This window comes from Hemiscyllium ocellatum, chromosome 1 (genome assembly GCF_020745735.1).
Source record: "Hemiscyllium ocellatum isolate sHemOce1 chromosome 1, sHemOce1.pat.X.cur, whole genome shotgun sequence".
Taxonomy (NCBI): domain Eukaryota; kingdom Metazoa; phylum Chordata; class Chondrichthyes; order Orectolobiformes; family Hemiscylliidae; genus Hemiscyllium; species Hemiscyllium ocellatum.
The window spans coordinates 97731826-97751503 of NC_083401.1; the positions used below are offsets into that span (position 1 = coordinate 97731826).

A 19678-nucleotide genomic window follows, 5' to 3' on the forward strand; every position below is an offset into this window, starting at 1 on the left:
ACAGCAGTGCTCATTTGGCGCACACTGCCAGCGAATCTTATTTTCTACATAGCTGCTGGTCACCTTGTTTGTGTTTTCTCTTAAGTTAAATAAAAGACATTCAGAGCTACAGAAGCTATATTTAGCAGGGTGAGGTTTGTTCTCTGTCTGTTAGAGTGACTGAGTCTGGCCCTAGAATTGGTGAATTCAAGACTCTGAAATCTCTCGACCAGCTCATGCTAAAGAGTCAAAGAAGGTTGTTCTGCATAATGCAATACTGATATTTGCGCTTTGCAAGCAACTAACCCACCCGAACCTTTTTGGTTGCTAATTGACCACCCAAATTACAATGACTTTCAGCTTGGATTCTACTGTATTTGTTAAATGCTGTGGCAATTGCAGACTTCAGAATGGAATGTAAGAGTAGGGGATTCTTACTGCAAATATACAAGGTGCTGGTGAAACCATATCTGGAGTACTGTGAGCAGTTTTGGTTCCCTTATTTCAGGAAAAATGTCATTTCATTGGCAGCAGTTCAGAGGTTTGCTAAGAAGATCCCTGATGTGGAAGAGTTTGCGGCTCTACTCACTGAAGTTTAGAAGAACGAGAAGTGATCTAATTGAAACATTTTGGGATTCTGAAAAGGGCTTGAGACAATTAAATGGTGTGAGGATGTTTCCTGTCATGGGAGGGTCTCGAACCAGAGGGCACAATCACAGCATAAAGGGAGGCAATTTAATACTGACATGAGGAGGTATTTCTTCTCCCAGCATTGAGTATTTTGAACTCCTTTCCATAGAAAGCTATGGCGGCAGAAATTTTGTGTGTTTTTTTAAGGCTGAGATGGATTTTTTTTTGAAAAGGGCAGGAGAGTGGATGTGAGGAACAGGATGTGAGGATGTAGGATCAGCCGTAATCCTATTGAATGGCAGACCAGGCTTGAGTAGGTGAGCAGCCTACTCCTGTTCCTATTTCTCAAAGTTTTTATGGTAACATTTCTGAAAGGAGTATAAGGCAGTGCAGTAAATCCAGTCATTACACAAAAGACACTACCCTGAAGCCACTACGGAGATAACCTTATGATTAAAGACATGCTTAACTAATGAAAGGCGGAGAGCTAGGCAACTAAATTTTCAGTTTGGCAACGGGTAACCAGTGGTGCGACATGGGGAATGATACTGAGTGCGACAATTAATTACAAAAATATTTTAATGACTTAGATGAGAAACACGAATGTATTATCGCTAAGTTTACCAATGACACAAAGATAAGTAGGAAGGCAAGTGGTGAGGATCTGCAGAGAAATAAAGATAAGTTAAGTGAGTGGGTAAAACCTTTGGCAGATTTAATACAATGTGAGAAAATGAGAGGCTGTGCACTTTGACAGAAATGTTAGAGGAGATGTGTATTATTTAGGTGGAGAAAAACTGTAGAAAGCTATGGAACATAATGGTTTGGGAGTCCTTGTCCTTGAATCACAAAAAGCCATCCATCCACATTCAGCAAGATTAGGGAAGACACATGGAATTTTGGCTTATTTATCAAAGGAATGGAGTAGAATAGGGAGGTTTGTTAAAAGTATACAAGGCAGTAGTCAGACGACTACTGTAAACAGTTTTGGTCCCGTTATCTAAGGAAAGATATAATGGCATTGGATGCAGTTCAGAAAAGATTCAGTGGGCTCATGCCAGGTATGGTAGGGGCTGACTAATGAGAAGTGTTTGAGTAGATTGGGCTGTACTTGTTGGAATACAGACAAATTAGAGGCAACCTTATATAAACAAACAGGCTTCTTAGAAGCAAATTAAAACAAAGAATAATGTGGATGCTGGAGAAATTTAGCTGGTCAGTCAGAATCTCTGAAGAGAAAGCAGAGTTTATACTTTGAGTACAGTTACCCTTCTTCAGAAGGGGGTGTTAGGGCTGTGTCACAAAGCATATTCAAGGCACAGACAGAGTTTTAAGCCCCAACTTTAAATTCCTATGTTTTCCCCATAACCCTTATCAGATTAATAGTTATATCATTGAATGATGGTGCAGACTTGATGGGCTAAATGACCTCCTTCTGCTCCTATGTCTTTTGGTCTTACGCAAGAGGAACTGGTTCTGAACATGAACTCAGTTGGCAAATGGACTCCATAATTGTTTATGTGAAAGGCTAATCTCTAGCTTCTTGAGGGCAACAAACTCCAGGCTTCTAGTGCGTATTTATAAAAAGTTAACTGCAAATAATGAATCCTCAAATCTATAAACCTTTCTCTGCGGAGGAGCAAGCTATATTAGTGCTGCAATTTACCCTGACTGATGACTGGGACAGATTGCATTATGGGGAAGTTAACTGGAACTGTTGTGCTAGATTCATGATAAGATAGAATACACATTAAATGAAAGTAAGAATAACATAGATGATAAAGGTTTTTTTTTGTCAAATTTATCCCATCATATGTGGAAAGAAAAAAAAGGAACAAAAGGAATGAAAAGGGTAGTGAATGGCGATGTGATATTATTACTGGGCTGTTTATCCAGAAGCCCAGCTAATGTTCTGGGTATCTGGGTTCAAATCCTGAATTCAGTAAATCAAATAAAATCTGGAATTAAAGGTAGAATGATAACCATGAAGCCGTTGTCCATTGTCAGAAAATTACATCTGGTTCGCTAATGCTCTTTAGGTAAAGAAATTATCATCCTTATCTAGTCCAGGCTACGTGGGACTGCAGACCCACAGTAATGTGGTTGACTCTTAGTTGCCCTAAGGATGGCCATAAGTGCCTCAAGAGTAACCAAACTAAAATACCTAGGCTTTGACAAATAGGGTTAGGAAGAATTTGAAGTGATTCTACAAACACTTTAAGGGCAAAGGAGTAACTGGGGAGAGAATAAAGACCCTTAAAGATTAACAAGGCCACATATGTGTGTAACTGCAGAAGATGCATGAGATATTAGAGTATATCCCAACAGAATTTTCTGTGGAGAAGGATATGGAAGCTATAGAACTTGGAGGAATAAACAGCAATATCTTGAAGGTTATGTTCGAAACATTGATTCTCCTGCTCCTCAGATGTTGCCTGGTCGGCTGTGCTTTTCCGGCACCACACTCTTCGACTCGTTATCTTGAAGTCTGTCTATATTTCAGAAGAAGCTGTACTGGACGTCCTGAAGCAGATAAAGATGGATAATTCCCCAGCATCTCTTCAGGTGTATCCCAGAACTTTGTGGGAAGCTAAGGAAATGACTGCTGACATAGCTATATCATTAATAGCCATATGCAAGGTATCTGAAGACCGGGGGGTGGCTAATGTGCCATAATTCAAGAAAGATGGTAAGGGAAAAACCAAGGCTATAAAGCAATGAAATTGATATCAGTGTTGGATATGTTGTTGGACAGGATTCTGAGGAACAGGATTTACATGTATTTGGAAAAGCAAGACTGATTAGGGATGGGCAGAATGGTTTTGTGCTTGGGAAATCATGTCTCACTAACTTAATTGAGTTTTTTAAATAAGTGGTGAAAAAAATTGATGAAAGCAGAGCAGTAGATGTTGTCTTTATGGAATTCAGCAAGACATTTGACTCGATTTTGCATAGGAAACTGGTTAGTAACGTGAAATCACATGGAATCCAGGGAGAACTAGTCATTTTGATATAAAATTGGCTTGAAGGTAGGAGACAGAGGGTGGTGGTGGAGGGTTATTTTTGGGACTGGAAGCCTGTGACCAGCTGTGTGCCATAAGGATCGTGCTGGGTCTGCTGCTGTTTGTCAATTATATAAATGATTTGGATGTGAATATCGGAGGAATGGTTAGTAAGCTTGCAGATGACACCAAAATAGTAGCGTAGTGGACAATGAAGGAGGTTCTCAGTGCAGCGGGACCTTGATCAGGTGAACCGATGGACTGAGGAGTCGTGGATGGAGTTTAATCCCGATAGATATGAGTTGTTGCATTTTGGTAAGGCAAATCATGGAGGACTTGTACCTGTAATGGTAAAGTCTTGGGGAGTGTAACCGAACAGAGAGCTTGGGGTGCAAGTTCAGAGACCCTTGAAGGTGAAGTCACAGGTAGACAAGCTAGTGAAGAAGGCATTTTGGTACACTTTTATTGGTCAGCATATTGAGCGTAAGGGTTGTGACATGTTGTGGCTGTATGGGACATTGGTGAGGCCACTTTAGAGTACTGCATGCAGTTCTGGTCTCGATAAAATATAAAAGATGTTGTGAAACCTGAAAGGGTGCAGAAAAGATTTACAAGCATCTTGGAGGGTCTGAGCTATTGGGAGAGGCTGAATAGGCTGGGGTTGTTTTCCCTGGTGCATTGGAGTAGAAGAGGTGATTTTTATAGAAATTTATGAAATGATGGGGGCATGACTAGGGTTAAGAGCCAAGGGCTTTTCCTCAGGGTATGGGAGTCCAAATTAAAGGGCATAGTTTAAGGTGAGAAGAGAAAGATTTAAATGAGACCTAAGGGGCATACAGAGAATGGTGCGTGTATGGAATGAGTTGCCAGAGGAAATGGTAGAAACTGGTACAGTAATGACTTTTAAAAGGCATCTAGCTGGGTACATGAATTGGGAGGACTTAGAAGGATATAGGCCGAACGCTGGCATGTTGGGACTAGATTAACTTGGAATATGTGGTCGGTAGGAATGAGTTGGACTGAAGGGTCTGTTTCCATGCTGTACAACTCTGACTCTGCACAGAATTTGAGAAAATAAAAAGTGGCATTAGGCTGATTGATTAAAATAGAACTTTGTTAAAATTAATTTATTGTGTTACCTGTAGCAAGATACAGTGAAAAGCTTGGTTTTGTATGCTACACAGGGAAATCATACCAAAGTTCATCAGGGTAGCACAACAGAGTGCAGAGTACGGTGTTCCACCTGCAGAGAGGGAGAGAGAGAGAGATCAGAATTAACATTTGAGAGATCTGTTTTGATAACAGCAGAGAAGAAGCTGTTCTTGAATCTATTCACATATGCATTCAAACTATTCTATCTTTTGCCTGACAGAAGAGGGTGAAAGAGAACATAATGGGTGGGAAGAGTCTCTAATTATATTGGTTGTTTTCCTGAGGCAGCTGGAATCCTAGAGCAAGTCAGTGGATGGAAGGCTGGTTTGCATGATGGACTGTGGTTTTGTTCACGACTATGTAATTTCTTAGTCTTGGGAAGGACAGTCGCCATGTCAAGCTATGAGGCATCCAGGTAGCATGCTTTGTATGGTGCATCACTAAAAATTGCTAAGAGTCCTTGTGGACATGCTGAATATTCTTCGCCTCCTGAGGAAGTAGACATGCTTGTGACCTGCTTGACTGGGTTGATCTGAGCTGATTTTATGGATTTTGCCCGCTAAATGGCTCAGAGCAGAGTTCACTGTAACTCGGAACAGGTTCTCCCTCTGACAACTGACCAAGCAGGCGACCAGCAGCTCCCTAGCTCTGCTTTGTTTTTCTTATGTTAACAATTTGTCAGCAGGCAAGAGAGTGAGTTTACTAAATGATGCAATTCTGTTGATAATTAAGGAAACTAAATTAGATTATCTCAAAGATGAAAAAAAGTTGGTGCTTGCAGGGGTGATTAAAAAAATGAAGAAAGCCAGAGACATAAAGTAATTTTCTCATCTAAATTTATTAATGTTAAGTTACAGGTATTCAGGCTTGTTGAGAGGTTCTGTGTGGCCCTTAAGCCATTGTTGAAAATTCAGACTGGACAATTTCACAGGAGCTGCATCTCAATCAGCGGCCATTTCTCTCCCGCATTTGCTGCTGGGAAGCTCACCAGCAGTGAATGTTGAAGGGGAATTAGTCTGTGATTGAGGTAGCAATGTGACGTGAGTGGTGTAACGCAGCCTGAGTCCTGGAGCTGGACCAGTTCAGTTTCTGGCTAATGCTGTCCTGCAAGGCATTGAAAGTGGGGGACTTATCAGAGCAGTGGCCACTGCTGGGGCCTCAGGCAATCTACCACATGGACAATTGATGCACTGGAGTAGGAAATCAAGAAAATGGAGTTCAATTTTGTATGATGATCAGCGTTTTTTCAGTCAATATGTTGTTGCTCCAACAAAGTAGCATTGCTTTACCGGTTTTTAGTTCAGCTATGGAGTAGATCACACCTGAAAAATTGGGAGACATTTGGAAAGCAATGACCACAACAAATTTCAGTTTAAGCTTAGTAAAGAAAAATACAAATCGAGGGTAAGTACTTTATTTGAAAGATGCACATAGAGCAAGTTGGTAAGACCAGATTAGAAAGTTAAAAGTAGAGTTATAGCTCAGCAATGGAAAAAGGTATAAATCAACTTTCTCATGAAGTAAAAAAGGGAATGTACTGAAAGCTGTAGTTCTGTTAATATTTAGTCTAATTTAATTTAGACTATGTCAAAGTTGAAATTGAGAAAAGAATACTTTGCTTACAGGGATGATTTAAAAAGACAAATAAAGCCGGGGCACAAAGTAAATTTCTCTGGGGCATATTTATTATTAAGCTGCAGAACACCTTGTACACCATTGTTGCTACTGGATTTCAGTGACCTTATTGAATGGTGGAACCGACTGGCTCAGAGGTTCAAATGACAGATTTCTCGTAAATCCTCTGTTCCTAAAAGATTTAAAAAGCAAATACTGGTGAGATAAAATAAGTGGTGAGGTTTTAACTTGCCAGATATGAGGCAAAGCAATTATGAATTTGAAAAATTACTGAATTTTTCAGGAAGATGGGAAATTTTTTGATGTGTTAACAGGAGTAGACTTTAATTGGGCTGTGGAATTGTAATGAAAGGTCACAAAGTCAACAAAATCAGAAAAGGAATTGAAGGGTGTGTTGGCAGAGACATTTTGCAAATTCATATTGGATGTTGTTCTTTATATCTGTTGTACTATATCTAATGTATTGTAGAAGCTTGGCTGTATTCCACAAGCAATGAAATGTAATTGTATGGAACATATTGCACCAAAATACATTCAACCTAATAATTTTGGTAAGAGAAGAGAACCCAAAATAACTTTTTAAAATGTCAGTCCTGCTAAGGTGATTCGAAGCTTGCAGTGCACCATTGAATGTAGGGATTGTAACAAGGGCATTGAGATTTCAGATTTGTCCATCTGTTTAGTTTAAAAAAAAGTAAAAGAACAAAATTTATGAATATCATGCAAATTAGTTGTGTTATAGTCATGCTAAGCTCATGACTGTAACAGTACTGTAATGTTTTGGATATTTTTCTTCAGTTCACGTGAAGGAAGTGTATTTATGGTTTAAAAACAAAAACAAGTGACTACTTTGTTTCAGAGTTATGATTTTCTGCTTTGCTTCCTTTAACAAAAACTACTCATGAAATTTGGACTGGTGATATATTTTGCTCAGTTAAATTTCTGCATAAAACCCAATAAAAATTGGATTATCGTTTTCTAACAAAATTTTGCTTTGCATTGGATAAGATAATTGAATTGCATCATGTACAGCTACAATTCTCACTTTGCTGGGTGCAGCAGCACTGTTTAAGTGACTTGCTCAATTCAAGTAGCATATTCTTATCCAATGCAAGTGCATCGTATTATCGTATTTTCAGTTCACTTTATAAGATTCCGATGTGGATTAATTTTGTTGAGGTTTAAATTTGACATCTGATGCTTTTTTAAAAATAATTTTCTCTGATTTTTTTTTTGTCTCCCTTTTTTTTTGCAGGTATTCAGGACCCAACACTGGGAATATGCACATTATTGCAGATTTATATGCAGAGGTGATTGGTGTTCTTGCACAATCAAAGTAAGGAGATTAATTATTTTGTCAATATGTAATTTCTTTTGCACTTTTCCAGGTACTAATCTCAAATTCTCCAAGATAACTCTCCAGCAGAATCACAGAATTGTTGCAGGACAGAAAGAGGCTATTCAGCACAATACAAGAGCACAGCACAGCTTATTTCATTTCCCTTCGTTTTCCTTTTCAGTCTGCAGGTTTTTTTTCTATTCCATTCCTTTCAAAACAACTAATTAACCTGCTTTCTGTACATTTTCAGATTCTAACCAGTTGTGCAAAAACATTTTTCCTCATGACATCTGTAGTTTTTTTCTTACCATTCACCTTAATTTGGTGCTGTACAGTCCTGACGTTTCCCCGAGTAAGAACAGTTTTTTCCCCATCTGCATTCATGCTGTAAAGAGTTTGGATAACTATCAAATCTCCTCTCAACATTCTTTCTCTGAAGGAGAATATCCTAAGTTTCTCTGATCTGTCCATGTAACTGAAATTCCTTATCCCTGGAATCATTCTTGGGAATTGTTTCTGCATCCTGTCTGATGCACTAATGTGCTTCCTATCCTAAAGTGTAGGACCCAGAATTGGGCAAGGTGCTCCTGTTGAAGTCGAGAGTGTGGTGATGGAAAAGCACAGCAGGTCAGGCAGCATAAGTCCTGATGAAGAGCTTATGCCCGAAACGTCGATTCTCCTGCTCCTCGGATGCTGCCTAACCTGCTGTGCTTTTCCAGCGCCCCACTCTCGACTCTGATCTCCAGCATCTGCAGTCCTCATTTTCTCCTGCTCCTTTTGAAGTAGAGTCAGTATTGTATAAAGGTTCATTTTAATCTGTTTGTTTGTTTTTACATTCTATGCTGTGTAAAACCTCAGATCCTATATGCCTTATGAGCCACTTTTCCAGTTTTGAACCAACGATAGTAAAGGAGAAGGAATGTATTGGTGTCCTTTTCCCCTTAGACAGAGTTTGCAGTGTCGAAAGGGGTGATCAAAAGAGGCGAGGCAAGTTGCTGCTGTGTATTTTGTCAATGGTGCACACTACTGTCACTGTACCATTGATGGAGGAAACATAAGGTAGCGGATGAGTGCTGAATTAAACAGGTGGTTTGTTCTAGATGTTGCTAGCTTCTTGCTTATCGTTGGAATTGTACCCTTCCAGGGAAGTTGGTGTAGATGGTGGACAAGTTTTGAAGAGTTAGGAAGTGAGTTACTTACTACTTTTGTAGTAGTCATAGTGGTTGTTTGATTTGTACAGTTACATTTCTTGTCAACAATAATCCCCAGAATGTTGATGGTAACACTAAGTTAGGAAGACTGTCTGTATTGTAATGGTAATGTAGTAACTGGAGTAATGATGCAGAGGCCCAAGTTAGTGTTCTGTTGACAACGTGCCAAATCGTATATTTGATTCAATAAAAATCGAGAATAGAAAGCCAGATGCTTATTTACTTCATTTTTTTTCTTTTAATATTTGAATGTGTTCTTCTCCTGCTGTATGTACATACTATCTCTGAGTTTTACCTGAGTTAGTTTTTGGATTGCTGCTGACATTTTTTTTTGTTTTTTATTCATCTGTGAAGTTATTACGGTGTGTTTCTGGAACAAATGAAAGCAGAAGTAATTGAGAAACTTTTATTTGCAATATGACCGAAATAAATTGCAAGGTGGTTTTATTTGAGTCTTTTACATAATTTGTTTTTTATACTGGAGTATGTTGTGTGAGAAGTAATTAACTTCCACAGGGCAGACTTGTATATTTTCAATTCTAATGAGTTGCAAGCATAAATTCATTTATTTTTAGATTTCAGGCAGTAAGAAAGAAGTTTATGACTGAACTGAAGGAACTACGTCAGAAGGAGCAGAGCCCTCATGTTGTGCAAAGTATTATCAGTTTAATTATGGGAATGAAGTTCTTCAGGGTCAAAATGTATCCTGTGGAGGATTTTGAAGCTTCATTTCAGTTTATGCAGGTAATGTGGACATTTTTACTTTAGCAATTTGCATAAGTTTTTAATTGACTTTAAAATTTGTTATTTCTTCATGCCTCAAACTTCAAGAATATCTGCATTTTTCCAAGCTACGTATGTTACAAATGAAGAAAATGTAGTGAGGGTACACAACATGTTGCTGTAACATGGTGTATTGTACACAACCTTGGAGACTTAGAAAATAACTCTGGGTGATTCTTGCTATTCTGGAATATGTAGAGGCATAAAGTATATCAAGATGGACTTGCCCTTCTTTGGGGGCAAGAAAGTTGATAAATCATTGACCCTGAGTTTGGACTTGCATATATTACTGTATCCAACTGAAGAATATCACTACAGACCAAGAAAAGTTCATTTGCCTTGCTTTGACCAGTAAACATTTTGTCTAATGCTAGAGAATCAAAACCTGTTAAAAAATGAAAGGAGCTAAAGAAGAGCAGAATGTAGCCAGTACAGAAGCAAGGAATCCGTGCAGTGTGGAAGCAGGTCATTCAATTCATCGAGTCCACACTAATCCTACATTTCCAATGGCTAATCCATCCAGCCTGCACATCCCTGGATTATGGACATTTTAACATGGCCACTTTACTTAACTTAGGCAAAAGTGAGGACTGCAGATTCTGGAAACCAGAGTTTAGATCATAGTGGTGCTGGAAATGCACAGCAGGTCAGGCAGCATTCGCAGAGCAGGAAAATCGACGTTTCAGGCAAAAGCCCTTCATTAGGAATCCTGATGAAGGGCTTTTCCCAAAACATCGATTTTCCTGCTCCTTGGATGCTGCCTGACCTGCTGTGCTTTTCCAGCACCATTCTGATCTACACTTTACTTAACCTGCACATCTTTGGACTGAGAGAGGAAACTGGAGCACCCAGAAGGAACCCATGCACACACAGGGCGCATGTGTAAACTCCACACAGACAGTCACCTGAGGGCGGAATCAAACCTGGGTCCTTGGCACTGTGAGGCAGCAGTGCTAACCACTGAGCCACCATGCCAATATGCTGAAAGAAAATGTTGGGGAATAAAAATATGCCATTGAAGAGAACAAAATGAAGCAAAGATATAAAAAGGAAGAGAGGTTAGTTTTGCAAAGCTTTTATATTGAGAAACAAATTTTAAAAACAACTTGAACATTATTTACTTAATTTAATGGTATGTACTCACATGTGCCCAAAATAATGGGTCATCACCTCAGCCATTTCCAGTGGTCAGGTTAGATAAATTTAAAGCGTAATTAGGATAATTGAAACTGTAGATCAGTTTTGGCCACAGCAGGAATACTTTACAGATTTGAACACCCTGTAATGACAGTCATGTTGTTACGTGTGTTTTTTTTATCATTGAAAAGCTCGGATAAAATTTGAGAAATTAGTATTTTCCTTATTAAATTAGAATGACTACACAGGTCACAATCTTCACTTCTCCCACTTAGGAGACATTGTAGGAATGCAGTATAAGCACTTCAAGTCAGTTGGGTTCAGTTCTGCGCTGCTCTTGGTGGCTACACAGCTGATTTTGAAAGGCAGAGACTATCACAAGTGTCAAATGTGAAATTGTATCTTGCTAGTGGTGCAGGATGCTCTCTGCTGGCACTTGTTAGCAGGACTGGCATCTGATCTGGAACCACATGTCATGGTGGTGAACACTTGCTCTCAGTCCTTATCAATATTTGCATTCATCATCAGGTGGCATTTCCCCCTTGTCATGATTGATGCTGAGGCTTTCATGCCTCTTTACAGCAGCCTTGAATTGGAGGTATGGATGCCTTACTGGTCTCATAGTGCAGGTTCTCTGCCAATGTCACATGTCCATGTGTATATGGCAATATTCTGTCCTGTGCCTGTGCCCAGCAAACAAAGCTACCTTTGCTTGATTAATTCTAGGATATTTATCCTTTTTTTTAAAATAACTGCCATATTGGTGACATTTTTCCATGTGATGCTAAAGATTCATCACAGATTTTGCAGGTGGAATTCATTGAGCCTCTGTTACTGGTAGGTTTATGTTTTCCCATCTTTATTACCTGAGCATGTGTTGGGAATGCTCAATTTGTAAGTAAACAACTGCTTCTGTAGGTGATTTTTTTATGTCTCATGGTTGTTATGTTAGCTTGCCAGAAGTAGTGACTGTCTGGTCAATACGTGTATTGTTCTTGAATATAGGCATCTATGCCTTGTGTGATGATGATGCTCCCTTTAACAAGGTTATATTGTCCTTGGTTTTGTTTTCAGAGCAGTTGTGAAGACGCAAGGGGTTTAAGGCCAGTTTGATTACAGCTACCAGATACTGCCTCAGGCAAAAAGCTTTCAAGTTTTAAAAACAACACTTGTTCAATGAAAGGAGAGCAGCCAGTTCTCCCAGCTCAGCTTTTCTCTTGTTTGTTTTGGTTTTAGCAAGCAGTCAGTTTGGAGGCTGCTGGTCCAAGAAGCAGCTACATGTAAGAAGGTGTTCCATGTTGAATCTCTTTGCCATTTTGGGATAGTCTGTTGGGTTTTCAGATTGGTTAAGTTATTCTGTATTCTGTTCTCTTTTGTTCTTGTCTCATTTGGTAATCTTGCAAATAAATTCTGTTTTGTTTAATACGAAGTGGTTGGGCCACTGCATCACTCCTGGAATATCCACTCGACACCAGCTTAAAATAACTAGCAAAGTTAGGGCCCAGTCTACTTGAAATGTTTTGAGAGGGTCTGGTTTGCTCCGTAACACTTGACATTAGATCCAATTTACTGATTGCTTCCTGTGGTTTGTTGCTGAGTCTGATGGCTGACAGACATAATATTCTGACCCATAGCTACAGTTTTCTGGTGGGAGAGATTTGCACGTGTGACTCCCTCTTTGCAGTTTAGCCAGCTGCTGAACTTCAATGCATTGCGTTTGACACATAACATCAAGGTTCACCAGCCCACAAAAATCTTCAAACCAATCAAATAAGTAGGTGGTATATTGGTGCGGATATTCAAATATCCCAAGATAGTTTTTAGAGCAGTGCAGAATGGATTTGAGATTCAGGATGCTGTGGAATTCAAGATGCAGCACACTTTTTGGGAATTGCCCTGGAAATGATAAGCAATTCCTCGGCATCTGGAATCCTCTGAATAAAGAAAACCTCAACATCAGAGAACTTGAAGGGTTTTGCTTCTGTCAAGTTAATAGCCAACCAGGAAAGTTAGACAATAAAAATACCTAGTCTAACTTCTGGCTGAATTCTCAACTTACCCAACACACCTACAATTACACCTCCCCTAACCTTTTGCACCATCAGACTTCCATTTCCAACGCAAAGCAATTCTACCCCAGGTCCCCTGAAATTAATGTAGATTTCAACACACAGACAGCCCAGAGATCATGAATTGCATAATTGTTATTCCATTGAATCAGATCACTACAACCTTACAGGAAAATTAAGGTAAAACAAGGAAGAATATGGTATTAAGTTTATGTTTTACACTTGGTTGAGAAAATTCTGTAGTCTAATCCGACTGTCCCTGAGGCCTCTTTATACCAGAGATAGCCATCCCTCTCTAGTGAGGAACATCCAATTGCTCTAGCACCATTATTCACCATCATTACCTAATGTTGGAGATTCTGTTGCACAGTTCCCTGCTTCAGATTTGCCATCCCAGCAAAGACACATAACTGCATGCAAACACCTTACCTACCTGGTATCCTAATTCCTTAATAGAATGCTCCCCATAACCTCTCAGATTACAGATTTACCCCTTCCTTGTAGCTGTCAAAGTGCTGTCTGTGCTGGTGTAAATTTAAATCTTGGAACATAGCACACTGATGCAAAAGGGGTTGTATAGCTTGATTCTGACCATCTTTTGCTAAGGGAGAACTGTGTTGCTTTTAGATAGTTTCCTCATTTCTGAAGGAGTCAAGATCTGATTTCCTGGCTAGAAGTGTGAAGCTTCATGATTTTTTTAAAAAAATTGTTAACCAAGCGTAAATCTGACTAGGATTGCCACTCCGTGTGACTTCTTGAAACAGTGATCCAGATATTAAGCCATGCAGTAACGAAACTGCCCATATTAAATCGGAAAAAACTGAGAGAATATAAATTAACCTAATTATATTTGAGTGGTATTTAGGGCATGGAATTCTCCTTCACTTGGCATTGTGGAAGCAGATTGCAAAGTATGTTTCAAACAAAAGTCCGTAGTTGCTGACAAAAAGAGAAATGCTTAAGGATTTGGGTGTGGGTTTTTCTTTACAAAGTAGGATTAGGTAATGTCATTCATGAAAAAAAAAGTGTGAAATAAACTCAGATGAAGGGCTTATTTTCTGTACTGTAATATACCAGGCATTCAAGATAATGATGTTGCACCCTGTCATTTTTCTGTGCTCATGATAAAGAGCCCCACACAGTGTGGCTAACGTAATCCAGGTTGGAAAAATAACTTGCTTTCTAGTTACTTTGGCAATGCATATTGAAACTGTACCAAGATTTGCTACCTGGTGACATTTTGAAATTCTGTAACTTTATTTCTGTTCACGATTTCACAGCCTTCCAAGCTTCGGTTTCTTGTCCATCTAAAACAAATGCATTTGTACATTGTACTGTTAAGCTATATAAAGTTTCATGACCACATTACACATGGCACAGTAATGCATTTTACTCTAGTAGGGCTCTTGATTGATTTTTTGGCATTCATTCATGGAATGAATTTGTTCATCGATCACTAGGTGCACATCCCTACCTTCATCACGCCTCCAAGATAGTAGTGAGCTAGCTCCTTAGTAAACCAACAGTAACAAGGCAGATTCAGGGTTTTATCCCAGCAAATGTGGTTATAACAATATAGTTCCATGTCAGCTTGGAGGGGAACCTGCAGATGGTGTTTGTAAGTATTTGCTGCCCTTGACCTGCTAGGTGGTAGAGATCACAGGTTTAGAAAGTGTTTGTAAAGAAGTCTTGGTGAATTACTGCAAATTGTAGATGGTACATGTTGGTACCACTTGTTTACTGATGAAGGGATTGACTGAAGGTGGTGAAAGAGATACAAATCAAGTGGGCTTCTTTGTCCTGGATGATGTCAAGTATTTTGAGTATTTTTGGAATTATACCCATCCAACTGCACCTATTCAGTGTATTCCACCAAACTCTTGATAGTGAGCAGGCTTTGGGTGTCAGGAAATTAGTATGCAGTATTCCTACTCTCTGACTTGTTCTTGTGGTCATATATTTAAATGGCAAGTCCAGTTCAGTTGCTTTCAATGGCAGTTCTGGGATGTTGGTAGAGGGTTGATGGTTTACTCTCTTATTGGAGATTGCCATTGTCTGGCACTTATGTGCCACAAATGTTACTTGCCATTTGTCATCCCAATCCTAGATCTTGCTGCATTTGGACAAAGACTGCTTCAGTATCTGAGGAGTCTTGAGTGGTGCTAAATGTTGTGCAATCATCAATTATCTTCCTTACTTCTGACCTTGTGATTGTGGGCAGATCATTGATGAAGTACCTACCCCTGAGAAACTTCTGCGTCAATGTCCTCTGGATTAGATGATTGACCACCACCAGCCACAGCCATATTCCTTTGTGTTAAGTATAACTCTAATCAATGGAGATTACTTTTTACTTGAGTTCTGCTCAAGCTCTGTGGCATGCTATTCTTGTCAAATGTTGCCTTGATGTCAAGGGCAGAGTCTTCACCTCTGGAGTTTAGCTGTTTTGTCCATTTTTTGACCAAGCCTGGAATGAGGCCAGGAGCTGAATGGCTCTGGCAGAATCAAGCGGAGTAGTAGTGAGCTGGTTATTATTGTGTAAGTGCTGCTCTATTACACTAATGACACTCATGATGATCATTTTTTGATCATTAGTGTGCTAATGGAGAATTAATTGAATTTAAATTTGTCCTCTCTTTGTGGGCAAAACATAAATTGGCAATAGAGCACATTGGATGGTAGATTCCTACTTTGTAACAATGCTGAAGCAGCTTGGCTGATAATGTGTTCAGTGCCTTCAGCCAGCTCATGATACCATGCAGTGAAATGAATTGGCTGAGTACTGGCATCTGTGATGTCAAGGGTCTCTAGGATACTGCGATGGGTCATTACATGGGACTTCTGGTTTAAAGCTCTTTTGAAAGTTACACTTCTTTTAATTTTTGATTTTTAATAGGGGAATCAGAAATATTTAACTGGATTTTATTTTTTCTAGGAATGTGCACAATATTTCCATGAAGTGAAAGATAAAGACATAAAACATGCACTTGCTGGACTCTTTGTGGAAATTCTGATTCCTGTGGCTGCTGTAAGTATTTTCTATTCTGCTAGAGAAACGCATGAACAACTATAATTGTTCTGCACAGTTTTTCTAAAAGTTAATCTTTGGCTACATTCCTCTTTTTACTTGTAGTAAAGAGCTTTGGTAATTTTTGAGGCAAAAGTGTGAAAATAGTGACATGGAATTGACATATAAATGATTAACTTCAAACTCTGTTTAACCAGTTGTAGTTTCCTGGCTCTCATACTCTCAACCTCAACACAGCTAACTACTGCTAACTCCATTTTCAATTGTATCAGACATAATCTGTTGCTGTAGTTGTAATTGCCAATTTACAAGATAGTATATGATTTGTATGCAATAATTTAATCGGTAGTATTCAAATCCTTTAAAGAGTGTCATTCTACTGTCAGTGATAATTGAATAATAAATAAATAAGGAGATGCCAACTTGTCTACAGTGTAATTAAAGAACTTGTTCATTGTAACTGGATATAAAGAATGGGCATGATTGGAAACCAAGCACACAAGTAAATTTTGGAAAATATTTTTGAGGGAGAGAGCTGATATTAGTGGACTGTAAGAAATCTGTCATTCTGCAAAGTTCAACAGCAGAGTTAAAAACCCATGATAAAATTACTGCAGCTTATCAGTAAAGAATTGGTGCCACTTTGTTCAAAAATAACAGAAATTTTCACTTATGAAGTGAAATTCACTTAAACTGGATAGGGAATAATCATTCAGTGCAGTAACTGTACATTCTCTGAATATTACTATTTTGTTATCATCAGAAAATTACAGATCTTAAAATTTTACTTTTTATAAAAGTTGATTTAAAGAACTATTTTTGTTTGTAAAGCATTGGCTTTGACAATTAAATGTAGTGTGACATCTTTATTAGCAAGTAAATACAAAGTTTGGGTTACTTCCTGTTGTTCAATCTGACCTGTCAACCTAAGACTGACTTGCCAATTATGTTGTCACCACCTCTACTTTGGGCTTCCACTACAGCCAGTTGTCTCTATATCCAGAGATTGATGCAGCATGAAAAGCTTAAATAGATTCTTGCCTCCACAACAATTATTATGAAGTTTCAAACAGAATGCGCAGCAGCACCTTTTATGAGAAACTAGGAATCACCATTCAACTTAGCTTTCCCAAAGTTGACTACATCCTGAGAACTACACTTTTGAAAAGCTGCAGTTGCAAGCAGAATATAAAATATCTGGACTTATTTTAATCCCACAACTTTCTATATTCTGAGTGTGTGCAGATGTGGTATGAACAAAACTGGTAGATATGAAAAACAGCAGTGATGGGATGAATCTGCTTAAAGTGCTGGTAATGTTACACCTTTTGCTGCTTGACATCAGTTACTGAATCACCATGGATTTCTAGGACAGCACACTAGGAAGTTGTAATGTGGAAGTTTTTACACGCATTCAGATGTTGAAAAGGATCTTCAATGTAATATAAGGGAAAGAAAACAGCTCATCACTTTCTCAAGGGCAGTTAGGATGGGCAACAAATGCTGGCCTTGCTAGTGATAACTGCATCCCAATAAAGAATAAAAAGGGAAGAATAGCTTTTGTTTTCATTGAATCTTGTATTTGGAGATTGCACTAATCGTACCAAACTTGGTTTTTCAGGCTGTTAAAAATGAAGTGAATGTGCCATGTCTGAAGAATTTTGTAGAGATGCTCTATCAGACCACCTTTGACCTTTCATCAAGGAAGAAACATTCATTGGTAAGTTTGTAAAATAGTTCGGTTTGTGGTCAATGTGAATCTTGCATTTTTGCATTGTTCCATTAGTTTTACCCTCCTTATTTCAAAGTATATCTTGGAATTTTATTTTATGAACAAAATGTGGCAACTCGAATAAAAGGTACCTCAGCACAGGCTAAATCCGAACCTCACTAGGTGGAACTGCTGGATGGCTAAATTTGATAAACATTCAATAATATTACTTGGGCCTTAGTTCGCATTTTAAATTAAATAAACTATTTGCTCTGATTTAAAGACTTCAGAGATCTAAGGGACAACATTTTCACGCAGTTGGTGGTATATGTATGGAATGAGCTGCCAGCTTCTGCCACTCAGCAGTTACAACATTTAAAAAACACCTGGATAGGTATATGAATAGGAAGGGTTTTGTGGGATTTGGTGAAATGCTGGCAAATGGCACTAGATTAATTTAGGATATCTACTTGGCATGGATGAGTTGGACCGAAGGGTCTGTTTCTGTGCTGTTCAACTTTAACTCTAAGTCTCTTAAGAGGTAGAAGTTTGAGAGCAACCAAATAAAATTATATTCAGGAAGACAGGGGTACTAATCAAATAATGAGGCTGTGGCTAACGAGCATCTAGGTCCAGATGAACTTCATGTTAAGGTTTTAAAAGGAGTAGCCAGGGAGATAGTTGATGTTGTTTTAATTCCCAAAACTCTTTACATTCAGGGGAAGATTCCTTTAGATTGTGCGACATTCGTTTCCAATCATTCAGAAGGGAGGGAGGCAGAAAGCAGGGTACCATGCACTTAGCTTAACACCTGTTTTTAAGGAAAATGTTTGAATCAATTATAAGGAATGTTATAACAGAGCAATTGGATAAGTTCAAGGTAATGAGACAGAGCCAACATGGTTTTGTCAAAGCAAAATCATACTTAATTAATTTATTGAAGAGGAAGGGTTTGGAGGGATATGGGCCGGGTGCTGGCAGATGGGACTAGATTGTGTTCGGATATCTGGTCGGCATGGACGGGTTGGACCGAAGGGTCTGTTTCCATGCTGTACATCTCTATGACTCTAAATGAGTATGCTGTAGATAAAGGGAAGCCATGGATGTGTTTAATTTTCCAAGAGGCATTTGATAAGGTGCCACATTAAAGACTATTGTGGAAAAAACTCATGATTGCAAGGGTAACATATTGATATGTGTAAAAGATTGGCTGGCTGACTAACAGGAAACAGATTTGGAATGAGTGGATTCTTTTCAGGCTGGCACTATGTCATGAATGGTGTGCCACAAGTGACAGGGCCTCAGTTTTTTTGCAATGTTTATAAATAATTTAGATGGAGGAATTTAAGGCGTGGTAGTTAAATTTGTTGATGACACAAAAATAGGTAGGAAAGTGAGTTGTGAGGAGGACATAAGGAACCTGTGAAGGGATATTGATGGGTTAAGTGAATGGGCAAAGACCTGGAGTACAATGTGAAACAGTGTGAAATTGTCCATTTTGGCAGCAAGAATAAAAAAGGCACACTATCTAAATGGTGAAAGGCTGCTGAGCTCTGAGATGGAGACAGAGAGAGATCTGGGTATCTTAGTGCATGAATTGCAGAAGATCAATATGAATGCGCAGCATGGAATCAGGAAAGCCAATGGAACATTAAAGTTTATTGTGAGGGGAATTAAATGGAAGAATAGGGAAGTTATACTTTAGTTATATAGGGTAGTGGTGAGACTACATCTGAAGTTCTGTGGGCAGTACTGGTCATTGTACTTACAGAAGGAGGTAAATGCATTGGAAGCAGTTAAGAGAAGGTTTACTCGACCAATCCTGGAAGAATGGATTGCTTTATGAAGAAAAGCTAGAGAGGCTAGGCCTGTATCCCTCTGGAGTTTAGAAGAGTCAGATGACTTAATTGAAACATATAAGATTCTGACTAGACTTGGCTGGATGGATGTTGGAAGAGTGTTTTCTCTTGGGGGAGGATTTCAGACTAGGAGTTATGGTTTA

The 19678-nt window shown here is 38.8% G+C and overlaps 1 protein-coding gene across 8 annotated transcripts in view; it reads left to right on the top strand.

Annotated features, from left to right (window-relative positions):
- The window catches only part of fryl (furry homolog, like), a 462166-nt gene that overhangs the window by 195181 nt on the left and 247307 nt on the right, over nucleotides 1-19678 (top strand). For all 8 annotated transcript variants that reach the window (XM_060824340.1, XM_060824357.1, XM_060824348.1 and 5 more), the window contains 4 exons: nucleotides 7654-7734; nucleotides 9524-9692; nucleotides 15873-15965; nucleotides 17587-17685. In XM_060824340.1, the coding sequence (XP_060680323.1) occupies nucleotides 7654-7734; nucleotides 9524-9692; nucleotides 15873-15965; nucleotides 17587-17685 (442 nt within the window). The remainder of the gene's footprint in view (nucleotides 1-7653; nucleotides 7735-9523; nucleotides 9693-15872; nucleotides 15966-17586; nucleotides 17686-19678) is intronic.